The sequence below is a fragment of the Pollachius pollachius genome, assembly GCF_949987615.1.
Source record: "Pollachius pollachius genome assembly, chromosome: 3".
NCBI lineage: Eukaryota > Metazoa > Chordata > Actinopteri > Gadiformes > Gadidae > Pollachius > Pollachius pollachius.
Window position 1 is genome coordinate 12,658,471 of NC_136936.1, and position 13,051 is coordinate 12,671,521.

The 13,051-nt window shown below is 46.6% G+C and overlaps 2 protein-coding genes across 7 annotated transcripts in view; both read right to left on the reverse strand.

Moving 5' to 3' along the window:
* The window catches only part of dner (delta/notch-like EGF repeat containing), a gene marked incomplete at both ends in the record, with an annotated part of 34,644 nt that extends 33,914 nt beyond the window's left edge, over positions 1–730 (reverse strand). The window contains one exon of the mRNA XM_079732503.1: positions 428–730. Coding sequence (XP_079588629.1) covers positions 428–730 — 303 coding nt within the window. The remainder of the gene's footprint in view (positions 1–427) is intronic.
* Positions 731–4,010: 3,280 nt separating this feature from the next.
* The window catches only part of trip12 (thyroid hormone receptor interactor 12), a 28,543-nt gene continuing 19,502 nt past the window's right edge, over positions 4,011–13,051 (reverse strand). For all 6 annotated transcript variants that reach the window (XM_079732497.1, XM_079732496.1, XM_079732495.1 and 3 more), the window contains 12 exons: positions 10,423–10,574; positions 9,824–9,966; positions 9,393–9,549; positions 8,525–8,623; positions 8,250–8,364; positions 7,328–7,482; positions 6,995–7,159; positions 6,141–6,305; positions 5,936–6,049; positions 5,357–5,451; positions 4,886–4,989; positions 4,011–4,618 (listed from right to left, as the gene is read on the reverse strand). In XM_079732497.1, coding sequence (XP_079588623.1) covers positions 4,422–4,618; positions 4,886–4,989; positions 5,357–5,451; positions 5,936–6,049; positions 6,141–6,305; positions 6,995–7,159; positions 7,328–7,482; positions 8,250–8,364; positions 8,525–8,623; positions 9,393–9,549; positions 9,824–9,966; positions 10,423–10,574 — 1,661 coding nt within the window. In that variant the 3' untranslated portion in view covers positions 4,011–4,421. The remainder of the gene's footprint in view (positions 4,619–4,885; positions 4,990–5,356; positions 5,452–5,935; positions 6,050–6,140; positions 6,306–6,994; positions 7,160–7,327; positions 7,483–8,249; positions 8,365–8,524; positions 8,624–9,392; positions 9,550–9,823; positions 9,967–10,422; positions 10,575–13,051) is intronic.

Sequence of the window (13,051 nt, forward strand, 5' to 3'; positions counted from 1 at the left end):
TCCCTGTCTCAATAACAGCTGCCTTACTGGCATTAAAAACCATCGACAAACTGGGAGGACAAAAATCACCCCCCACACACACACACACACACACACACACACAGACACACACACAAATGTTTACAAAGACAATGGATTAGCATCACAAACTGTGAACACATTTATCCTTACAGTTGAATACAGTTAGGTCTTCAACTGAGGAATGCAGTCGCAGGAAACTTCAAAGCATGCATGAGCACTCTCACTCACACACACACACACAGACACACACAGACACACACGTACGCACACACAAGCATCCTCTACCAAGCAAGTCAAACCATTTCACTGTTGCAGTTACACACACACACACACACACACACAGACCCACACAGTGTCACTTTACTTCATAAAGGCGCAACAGCAACCCGGCGCTCCGTCTCCTCACCTCACAGTTGCGCCCGGTGAAGTCGGGCGTGCAGGTGCAGCTGTACTCCCAGGTCCCCTCCGGCCGGCCCTCCGTGTGCAGGGCCAGGCAGAAGCCCCCGTTCAGGCAGGGCCGGCCCTCGCAGGGGTCCAGGCGTGGGGTGGCCTGAGTGGGGGTTGGCTCTGCCGGAGCCGGCGTGTCGGGGGCCAGCTGGAAGGCGGAGGGCATGGCCCCTCCGAGCGCCGCGTGGTGAAGCGCCAGGAGCAGCAGCAGCGAGGGGGACGCCAGGGGAGACCCCCGACCCATCCTCATCCTCACACTCATCTTCCCTGTGGCCGAGCCGACGCACTCCTTGGCTCTGTCTTACTGAGGATCTCGGCTCTGGTGCTGCGGTCTGTGTTGCTGGCGTGTTCTCTGGTCTCTGGAGTCTCTGCTGTGTGTTCTCTGGCGGTGCTGGAGAGCTTGTGACCAGCAGGAGGAGTGTGAAGAGGGAACTCAGAGTGGATGTGTGTGTATGTGTGTGTGAGAGAGAAAAGAGAGCAGGGGAGAGAGGAGGAGAGAGGCAGACAGTCGGTATACTGAACCGCGGCTGCGTGCGCCGCTACTGAGCGAGAGAGCAAGAGAGAGAGAGAGAGAGAGAGAGAGAGAGAGAGGATGGGTTAGAGTGAACAAGCGGCGTGAAGATGGGATGGAGAGAGAGTAGACTGTAGCTGTGGAAGGCTGAGTGGGGGGGGTTGAGTCACAGTGACGACGAGTGATGACATTCATCCTCTCAATCCCCCTCCCCTCCTTTTTTCTCCCTCTCTTGTCTTAATTGTCTTTCTCTCTACACCGCTCTCCCTCTTTCTCTCTCTCTCTCTCTCTCTCTCACTGCTTGATTTCCATTATACATAATTCTCCTTCACCTCCATAAGCACACGTGCACATGTGCACGCATGCACACATACCACTGGGAAGCTCATTTGCAATCTCATCGTCCATAACCTCTCCGAGGAAATGGGCGACCGAGGGGAAAGGATGCGAGAGAGAGAGAGAGAGAGAGAGAGAGAGAGAGAGAGAGAGAGAGAGAGAGAGAGAGAGAGAGAGAGAGCGAGAGAGAGAGAGAGAGAGAGAGAAAGAGAGAGGGAAAGAGAGGGGGAGCTGGCAGCTGGCAGCAGCCCAGACAGGAGGGCAGGCAGGAGCGCAGAGATCCCTGCCAGCCCTATCTTACATATTAGCCCTGATAACAAGCAGTGCCGCCATTTGATACATAGCAGCACTTTGGTGATGGAGCACTAAAAGCTAAAGGTTAGGCTTAGCTTAGCCAGGTGAACATGACATGTTTTAGCATACTCCATGAGTCATTTCAGGACGTTTAGTAAAGAATGAGAGAGAGAGAGAGAGAGAGAGAGAGAGAGAGAGAGAGAGAGAGAGAGAGAGAGAGAGAGCAAGCAAGCATACTTCATGTGCTTTTTGGACTCGAGGTGGATAGGAGTGACTCATTGGTCCTTCAGCAGCAGAGACCAAATGTTTTAGCACATCCACCAACATCCATGGAGCCCTTTAAATAACTGTTTGTGGCAAGGGAAGTGAGATTTCAAAGTCATATTTAGAATAATGCTTTTGATGTTAGATTTTCAGTGTTGTTTATTTCCGACACATTAGAATATGAGGTAAAATGTACACATTCATAACATTGAGACCAATGATTTACATCAAATATATTCAAAATATTGAAAATGCATTCATTTGGATTCATCTTTTGCCAAGGCTAATACAAGTTGAATCAATCTTCCTCCAAGTGTTGCCTAAACCCTTAGCAATCTTATTATAGAAAATGTTCAATTCACCTTGCTTACTGGCAGACGGCCTAAAACCACCACGATCTTTACGAATCTGTCACATTGATACAATTAACACGAAGGCAACCTGCACATGAGTGAGAACACGGTTGAAAAATAGCACATATCAATATTTTAGTTTGAGATAAGTTTGAAAAAGGGTCCCGGAAGGCAGTCAAAAGAGCGGTGAGTCATGACTTTAAACTACATAAGTAGCAGCGTAGCCTACCTCTATCAGACCGCATGCCATCAACGCGGGCTGGTATGATCAATAAAGACCGACTCTTAATGAGACGACAGCCGTACATTCTTTGGCCCCCCCAAGTCTATTTCTATAATGAAGCCTTGCTGCAGATCAGTATATCTGCCACCTTCACCCTCAGGACAACCCAGAGACATTCTGCAGCAGCAGATATAGGAGCATCACCTGGGAACCAATGCAGTCCAGTAGGGCTTTAGAAGTTGGAGGCTGTAAGAACTGTTGCCCCGAAAAACAAGACATAGGCCTACAATTAAAGTTGATATATTCATTGTGCCAGCTCGAATTTATTGATAAGACTCGTTTTTGAAAGACGAATAAAAGAAAATGCTAAAACGATCAACTCAAGTGAGTAACAGCGTTTGTTATTTTGTAAAGCATGGTAAAACAATGCACAAATGCGTCTCTGCTAAGAAACAAAACAATGAGGGATAGAAAAACAGATGGGTTCATTAAACCCTTGTCAGCTTCAGGCCACCTTCAAGGCTGAAGGTGAATGACTGCAAATAACCACAAGATACGAAGCTTTACAGTAACAAGAATGACATTTGTGCTGCAAAGTAGGAATGGATAAATAAAAACACTGCAAAAAGATGAGTCAAACAGTTACTTTATTTATGTTCAGGTAAAAACATGAACCTGATGCAGTAAATTATTGCAGATCTTAGAAACCAGCACATGAACGATTGGGCCAAGAGAGCATACGGTGGCGCCCTCCCCTGGCCTCAGACTGCAGGTGCACACCACGGGTTGTTCCAAGCCAGCAGTGCAAAAAAAAAAAAAAAAAAAAACCTACAGCAAGAAAAAAAAGAAAAAAAAAGACAAAATATAGAAAATGAATGAAAAGTAAAGCAGACATTCTCACCTCGAACAGGTTGTGAAACTGCATATAAACTTTACTCCATAAATGAACCATGAAATGCTATCTGGCCATGAAACGATAAAATGAGACCAGCCACATTTGTGCCCAGCTACATTATGTGTCGTGGGGGTTGCTGAAAAGTTTGGTCTAGCGGTAGAATCCTGCTCCTCCTGTGGGGTCCGGCTGAGAGACACTACTCTACCCAAAAGCAAACTTTAAATTTTCCTTTTTTACACTCATCCAACAACTATGGATACAATTCGTTGCTTCAGCTGAACCTCAGCATGTAGTATTGGCCAGAACACAAATTCAACATGGGGAGGGGGGTGGGGGGTAAAGAAAAAAATATACTATGCTCTCATCACTACCAGGCATTCAACCAACGGCAAACTCACGTCCTCATAACTTTAAGCAAAGACACACACACGTAGGAGGAACTGCTGAACCCAAAAAATATTGTAACACACAAAACTGGGGCGGGGCCAATATAATACAGAACAAAATGCCAACGGAGGAACTCAAGGAAGAAGACATGGGAACAAAAGGGCTATCCTATCAAAGGTGTAGAATGAGCAAAGTCTGCAAATTTGTCTGTACAAATGATCTTTGGAGCTAAAGTGAACCTAGCTTGCTCAATGGACCCCCTCCCACCCGCCCCTGACCCCCGTCCACAATGACGTAGTCCACCGCTCGGTGGAGGAAACATCCCTTCTTTTTTTTAAATATCACACAGCAATGCAATTTAAAATGTCACCCATTTCTTCCGCTTTTTTGAATATTACTTAACTACTGATATAACTTTGTCCTCAGATTTTTTGTTTTTTTTAGTTCGGGGAGTCATCACTGCCCTTCCTTTCATTTTTTTTCAGGAGACGGGAAGGTGGGGGGGGGGGCAGCAAATATATATTTGAAGTCTTAAACTTTCTGCAAGCTGCTTTCTTTATCAAGAAGGCTGTACACTTAGCCTCGATGTATGAGATTACAAAAACAAAAACAAAATAAAATTAGGAAGGAAGTCATGATTTTCATCAGTCGCTGTAGAAGGCATTTTGAATGTGAGATGGGGGGACGAGATCAGGAAAGGTGGAATGACTGCTGGCCCTCGCGGGCTGCAATCAACAGTTTCTCTCGCATTATCTCAATGCTGGAGTAGTCTGGCAGCTTCAGGTAGTTGACGCAGGTCATGACGGAGGGGAGGAAGTCGTCGGGGTTCTCGGTGGACTCGAAGGTCTTCCTCACGATGGTCAGCGGTGGGTTCAGACTCCGGAAGCCTGGTGGATCCAGGATGGAGGTCAGCGTTAGAGGGGGAGTGGAGGGGATTTACAGACATGACGATGGCGCTTACTACATATTGGATTGTTTTGTGTGATTTGAAAACAAAAAGAAAAATGCATTCTATTTGATTTGATTGAACACTATGATCTGGCACCAGGGTAAAAATCTGGCGATGATTCGGACCAGTCATTGATCCAAAACAGAAAAGTGCTGCCAAAGGACTTCCACGGAGGGGGGGGGGGGGTACATGCTAGCTGGCTCACCTCCCACAGGCAGTCTGGGACTTCCGGTGACAAACTGCAGGAAGAGTCTTTGCTGCTCGGCGTCTTTGCTGCTCAGCACCTCGAACAGGAAACGCACCGCACGGCTGAACAAAGAGGCACAATCAACACAGCATGAGTCATCCTCATTATACACACAGGAGACAACAGCCAAGCAACCAGGAAAGAGCATGACGCATTACAGGCTTCCTATTCACATCATGCCCAGAGGTACGGGGCTGCGTTATTAAATGTTACTGTGCATTTAATCACCATCTGTTGCCTGTTCATATTCTGGGGTAAAATAGATGTCACCTCTAAAGCTCTATGCAGTCAGTCAAACTATTTTCTTTTCAAACCAGGAGTCAGAAGAACAGTCCAGTCGTCGTACTACAAGGGGAGGACTTCTAAGGAAGAGTGCCGTGCTTCAGGAGGCACTTCTATAGTCCCAGTGGACGGGGCGTGAGAGCTCACCTGTCATGTGTGTATCCGTGGTCCGGACGGCAGCACTCCATCAGCGTCTTCACGTCCCACGTCTCAGACTTGCTGCCACACAGCAGCTGGTCCAGCTGAGAGAGAGAGAGAGAGAGAGAGAGAGAGAGAGAGAGAGAGAGAGAGAGAGAGAGAGAGAGAGAGAGAGAGAGAGAGAGAGAGAGAGAGAGAGAGAGAGAGAGAGAGAGAGAGAGAGAGAGAGAGAGAGAGAGAGAGAGAGAGAGAGAGAGAGAGAGAGAGAGAGAGAAAAGGACATCAAAGCCACAACAGGACCGTTGAAATTAACCAACGTCAATGGTTTCTGCAGCCCATAAATATCATATGCGTTTTAACATCGGTTTGCATACACCAAAATTTGTTTTTTGTATGAGTAAACTTGGTTTTCATAGATGTGGCAAGTGTGTTCACACTTGCCACAGGGTGTTCAAACATTAGATTATCAATGACATTTCATTATTTTAACAGTTTTGTTGCATCAACAAAAACGCGTTACTATAGTTACACTGACAGCATGCATGAAGACTTTACAAGTTGTCACATAAGGAATACGCATGCGCTCACCTCCTCTGGGTAGAAATACTGTAGGTGGTGCAAGGGGAAGACCGACTCAAAGCCTTCCCGGAAGGACTCAAACTGCCTGGACACGCCCTCGTTCAGGGTCCAGTACACCACCAACTACACCGGGAGGGAAGGAAGTGCACCGAGTTAGACGCATGTGTGGTTGGATACACTGATCCTGTCAGCAGAAGGGGGCGTCACTGCATACCCTGAGGTACTCCTCCAGGTTGTAGATGGTGACAGGGATGTCCTTGCCCCCCTTCTTGAGCTCGATGTTGGGGTAGCCGGGCAGGGTGAAGTCCAGGCCGAGGTCCTCCACGGAGCAGCCGTTCATGTTCAGGCTCTCCAGGCCCTGCTGCAGGGTCTCCCTCGTCTGGGAAGACACACACAGAGTTCTAGTACACACACACAAACTGGGACAATTTGCTATTGAAGGAGAGTACCCATGGAGGTAATTTAAAAACGCAAGTCATCCCTATTCTTAGTGAGGATTGCACCTGGGTTTTGTTGTACAAAAAATAAATAACTCAAAGGCAGAGAGGTACTTGAGAAAATGAGGCTTTTACGACACAATTAGCAGAACAGGACACTGAGGAGCAACAGAAATATATTTGGCATTTCCTTCAGGGCTTTGTTCTAAATTACACAATAGGCGACAACCCTGAAAAGCACGTAAAGGAAGAAAAAAGAAAAACGTAGGAGCAAAGTTATGACTGCAGCAACTGCAGCCCTCTATTGAACCCTTTACCCAGCAGGAGGTACGGAGTCCTCTAGCAACCATCACACTCTCGGACCTTGCTGGAAAACAACATTTGAAAGTGTCCTCATGTCCTTTACACCCGTTTGAGGGTTTAGGGACTGTTCTTTCATTCAACTTATCTGAGCTGCACATATTCATTTAACCATTCTGTAGAAGGTTTAAGATGCTACAATTTAAACCTGCGATTTACCCACCAACTACTCAAAGTCTAAGATCAAGTCTTAGCATAACGAAATGCGGAGAGTTTTCCCTGACCCGGTACAGGACCAAGTGAGGGGTGTTTGAGGGCGCGGTCCTCTCACCTGTGAGCGGTCCTGCTCCAGCCTCTTCTTCTGGCGGATGATGTCCTCCAGGTGCTGGATGGACTTGGCCACGGCCGGGTCGATGTTGACCAGGTCGTGGGAGCTGATGGACGTCTCGTGCCGGAGCATCCACTTGTAGTAGGGCAGGCCCAGGGGCAGGTCGAGCTGGGGAGGGGGGAGAGAGAACAGAGACTTTGTGGTTATGGTACATTATGAATATATGTTTAGTTAGAAATTATGTATGCGTGCATCTTTGAGACCAAGCACTATACTGTCCTAATACTGGCATGGCTTGCTACGTCACCTTCAGAAAATGTGTCCATTTGTAATTACCAGTCTGAAGTCCATTATAGCTTTGGCCATCAGCTTCCCCAAGAAACGGAACTTCATCTTGATTTTGGCGATGTGCGCTGGTTTGGTGGTTCTGCCAAAAGGTACTGCAAACAGCCCCCGGGAGCTGAACATGTACTTGGTGGACTCTTGGCTTCCTGTATAAGCAGCGAGACGGGAAGGGTCAGAGACATGGGTCAGAGTCAGAGAGATGGGTCAGAGTCAGAGACATTGGTCAGAGACACGTTGAGGGGTCAGAGACATGGGGCAGAGTCAGAGACATGGGTCAGAGACACGTTGAGGGGTCAGAGACATGGGGCAGAGTCAGAGACATAGGGCAGAGTCAGACATGGGTCAGAGTCAGAGACATGGGGCAGAGACACGTTGAGGGGTCAGAGACATGGGTCAAAGTCAGAGACATAGGGCAGAGTCAGACATTGGGCAGAGTCAGACATTGGGCAGAGTCAGAGACAGGTTGAGGGGTCAGAGACATTGGTCAGAGTCAGAGACATGGGGCAGAGCCAGACATGGGGCAGAGCCAGACATGGGGCAGAGCCAGAGACAGGTTGAGGGGTCAGAGACATGGGGCAGAGTCAGAGACATGGGGCAGAGCGAGACATGGGGCAGAGCCAGACATGGGGCAGAGCCAGACATGGGGCAGAGCCAGAGACAGGTTGAGGGGTCAGAGACATGGGGCAGAGTCAGAGACACGTTGAGGGGTCAGAGACATCGGTGAGAGACAAGTTGAGGGGTCAGAGTCAGAGACATTGGGCAGAGTCAGACATGGGTCAGAGTCAGAGACATGGGTCAGAGACAAGGCGAAGGATCAGATATTCAAGTAGCGATCCAAGTTCAACCAGACAAAGTTCATACGCAATACATTTTTAGGCAGCCATATCAATGCTAAGGTACAAGCTAACAATACCTTTAGGGTTCGCCAGGGTGACCTCATCTCCCCTCCACAGGCCTAAGTCAGCCCTCTGCAGTTCCTGGGACACCAGAGCGTAGAACTCCAGTGTGGGGCCGAGACCTGTACCCACCTGACGGGACAAACAGAAATAAGCATCAATACACAAACACAGAATCCATCAATGCACACACACAGCACTGCAGAAATTCACCACTATCCAAAAGAAAAAGAGCGTCAACCTTTATCGGGTGACAGTGACAACAGGTGAAGGACTGGGCTTTCACGTGTACCTCATTCTCATACTGGATCTCCAACATGGCCCGGGAGCTGCCGAGGTCCTGCATCACAGACTCTGCCTGCTTGAGCAGCTCCTCGCGGTTTATTGTCCTCTGGAAGCAGGGATAACAAGACAGACCGTGTTATGGAATGGTACTCACACATTAACAAAGTCAAATTCTTATGGCAAGAGTATAGTTATACTTATTGCAAGAGTATAGTTTTCACCATTTTTTCATCATATGTGGGCATACCACTGGCAGGACCTATGCCTACTCTGAGGCCAGCAATTTTCCTTCTGGGCATTTTTGTCTCCTGGGCAGGTGAACACTGCTAGACTTAATGGGACTGACAGGGTCTAGATACAGTGTCACATCGCTAATTCATCTGGAACATCCCAGCATCGCTATGCTGCTATTCATTATACTTTCCGTTTTTATGAAGGGATGTTCCTTGCAGGTGGTCATTATTGTAAAACTTGTCAAACATTGGGGAATTCCGCCTACCCTATCTCACAAAAACAAGGAAAGGCTTTAGCCGATTAAATACCAATTTTAAACAGCAAGAACATCATAAGGGCTTCTTTTCCACCCGGAGCGATTTCAGCAGATTTATTTGACCGGGAATGATTTTTAAGTCCAAACACAGATCCGGTCATAGAGTTAGCATTCAAGTTTAAAGTGTTAATGTCAGACATGCATTACAAACTGGCGCAGCCGAACACAAAAGTGTAACCGAGGCCTCAGACTTAAGCACTCATAAGAGACCATGGATTTTAGGAGCAAGATCAGAGAGGACCGTTTTAACAGCATTGGTAGGGATGCGGTATATTCCATTTCAGAAATTGCTACTGAATACAATCACTATGGCAACGCATAACACCTTTTTCCTGTCAAGTCGGGGTGCCACTCTGCTGTCCTGAGAGTCTGACTGGTTGATCTCAGGGTTAGTGTCAAGGAGGCGCTGCATGGCTCGGTCTCGGTCAAACGCGGTGACGTAGAACAGCATCTGTCGAGTGTCAAATGGGAAGAAGAAGGGGCTGATGGAGGGAGAGGGAGAAAAGAACACAGAGGAGAAAGAGAGAGAGGAGAAGTTCAGATTTGAACTGGCATTCAATAGAAGATGAAAGTCCGCCTGTAGGCATTCTTGAGCCGGACACCCAACCCCTGGTCAAAAGGAGATCCTAAATATACATTATTAATGAATGAAAGTCCCTTTGGATAAAAGGTGCCTGCTGAATGACTGAATGGTTATGAACTCGTCAATAACAGTCAAACGCTTTATTGTTCAAATTACCTTGTGAATGTACTTACCAGGTCTTGCCGAGCTCTATGAGCCAGGTGGGAATGTTGCCCGTCATGATGACCAGCGGGTCCTGCAGCTGTCTGTTGGCCTTGGCTGTCAGCTTGCTGTTGATGAACTCGCTGGTGGGGATGATCTCCTTGCACACAGCATTCTGACGACACAAACCCCGCGTTCAGCAATGTGTTTCGACAACTTCCTAACGACACCTCATCTGGTGCTTGACAGTATGCATGCCATATATTTCCTCTTCCAATCAGCAAATTGGATGTGAAACCTATGGCAAATTGGATGTGAAACCTATGGCCTATGCATATCCTCAACAAAAGCAACCCATTAGTGAAAACATTATCAAACCAGCAAACAGCCATCTTTATCCTCAAAAGACAGGGCTACCATAGACATATGCATAGCTGCATTGGCTTTTGGATCTGCTTTGTCCCGTTTGCTGCAATAAGGCCGTGCCGGAGGTATAACAGAGGCCGCTATAATGTTTACCATTTCAATGCTGCCTCTATGTGTAACGCAGACGACCAAAGAAAGCCTTCACCAAGAACTTCCATCTCTGTGTGCATGTGAGTGAGAAAGCGAGCGTGTCAGAGAGACATACCTCATACAGGTAGTACCAGTATCTGCTGATGGCGTGCAGCACCCTCAGGAGCAGGTTGACCTCCAGAGAGGGGTCCTCAAAGGTGATGTTCTCTGGGGGCTCAGAAATGAGGTACGTCTCCAGGGGGTTGGCAACGCTGGGACACACTCCGTCTGCGGTGGGGTGGAGAGGGGATGGGCGCAGACACAGTGAGTATAGGACGCTCAACATAGTCACACGGCAATGGAGGTGGGGTGGGTTTAGTGCATGTGGTATCATTAGCCATCGTCGGGGTCCAATTCTTTGGATCATTGTCCCATTAACCTCTTAAACCCGAGGTTCCCCAGATGTGGGAAGACCGCGATCACTCTCGCGGCAAATGGCATACAACACTGGCCTTATTACGTAAACATAGTCATATCAAATTAAACATGAGAAACTCCACTACAAGTGTGTGTACACACACACACCAAACACAACTCAAACACCAAGCTAGGGCTGGGCGATATACCGGTATTAAAATTATACCGGTATATTTTTGAAAGCGATATGTAGTTGAGACAATATCGCCATACCGGTATATTATATATTATTTTGATGTTGCCTTGCGAACGCTATTTTATAAAGCCGACCGCTGCTCTGAGCCTACAAGCCATGTTCAGCTGCTCAATCCCGCCCCTTACATGTACGTAGTGTTCTCCCACCCACGTTACGCACATCGACCTATTAAAAAGGCTACGCATCACAAACTTTGAACCAAAACATGGCGGACACGGTGGTAGAGAGTGAGCAGTTGGTTACAAAAATAATAATAATGGCTCTGTTATTTGGAGTAATTTCGGGTTTAGGATTCAAGACAAACAGCAAAGCGACGTGATTTGTAAAGTGTGCAGGAAACAGGTTACGACAAAAGGTGGAAACACTACAAATCTCTTCAGTCACCTGCAGCAGAGCCACGACTGCTCTGTGAAGAGAGTGTAAAACTACGTGGTGCTGCTGCTGCGGCCAGACTCGCAGTCTCGGAATGTCTCTCTCCTGAAGCAAAGCTCTTTGCAAGCTTCATTAATCAGTGCCGTGCCTTATGACCATAAAAGTAAGCAGTGGCGCGATATAACTAATTTGCTGGCATTCCATATTGCCAAGGACATGGTCCCTATACCCGTGGTTGAGAAAAAGGGTTTCATCAATTTGTTGAAAGCAATTGTCCCACGGTACCAATTGCCCAGCCGCAATCATTTTGCTCGGGAGGTTCTGCCAGAGATGTATGCTACGTGCAGAAAGAACTTGGCGGAAAGACTAGCTAAAGTGACGCATTTCGGGCTTGCAACCGACATGTGGACAAGCCGCACATGCGAGCCGTATGTGTATAACCGTGCACTTTATTGAAGATTTGGAGATGAAAACAGCGTGCCTCCAAACGAGCTATTTTCCAGACAACCACACGGGTGAACACATTGCAGAGGCTCTCCAACATGCCCTTGTTAACTGGGGGCTTGACAAAAAGGGACTCGTAGCTATAACGACAGATAACGGGAGCAACATCATCAAGGCGGTGGAGCTGAATGAGTGGCTGAGGATGCAGTGCTTTGGTCACCGACTTCATTTGGCTATTGGTAAGTGTCTCTACAGTATTATTAAAGAAATTGTTTTGAAAAACTATTATTTGCAAGCGCATATAGACTAGGGCTTTGACTTTTGCCCAAAAATCATATTCGAAGTTTGTTTGTTTATTAATATTAATATTGGAATATATTAAAATATTTATTAATAATATTTTGACCATTAAATGCCATCAGTAAGACCTGGATTGGGCTTCGCGGGTTTTGTTTAGCGGCGTTGGTATGGTTACCGGTCATAGCAACGCCGCTAAACAACGGTTTATTAGGTACCTAATAAATCGCTGTCTAATCAATATTCACTGGCTCTTTCGTGGTCATTACAATATTGTGAATAGACTGACGTCTCCCCCTCTTGGCCTGCCCATAACAGGTTCGAATATTAAGGGCTGCCTAATATTCGTTCGAATTTTGATTTATTTTTTGATATTCGAATTATATTCGAATAACGAAGTTCGGAGTCGATGCATTCTTAAATTGGCTGTTTTTAGATGATTCTACCAAAGCGCTATAAACTTGGAATGGTAAATAATCTCATTATTTACCATTCCAAGTTTGGTATGAACTTTCAAGCTACTTGCTGTCAGCTAGGATTGAGAGTGATACAGATCCTCTTAAATGGTGGAGGGAATTAGAAATGATCTATCCAGCGCTTAGCAAGGTAGCAAATAAGTATCTTTTAGTACCAGCAACCAGTTCTCCTTCAGAGCGAGTTTTCAGCTGCAGTGGTAACATTGTAAGCTGTTACAGGGCATCCCTGAAGCCTGAAACAGTTGACAGGCTTGTTTTCCTAGCACAGAACCTGTAAGAAACAAGTTTACATAGGAAGGCTTAAGACTAAATATTCTGGTTAAAGTGTTGGTTCAAAGACTAAATATTCTCAGTCTACCTCAGTGAATATTTACAATATATCTAGCCATTTGAGTTTATTATGGCTTATTTATTTTCTATACATTTTATTTTCATAGTTGACTAGTTATGCAGCTGTATATTTTCAAACAGGTGAGGCCTGCACTACTGTTTACAATTTTGTT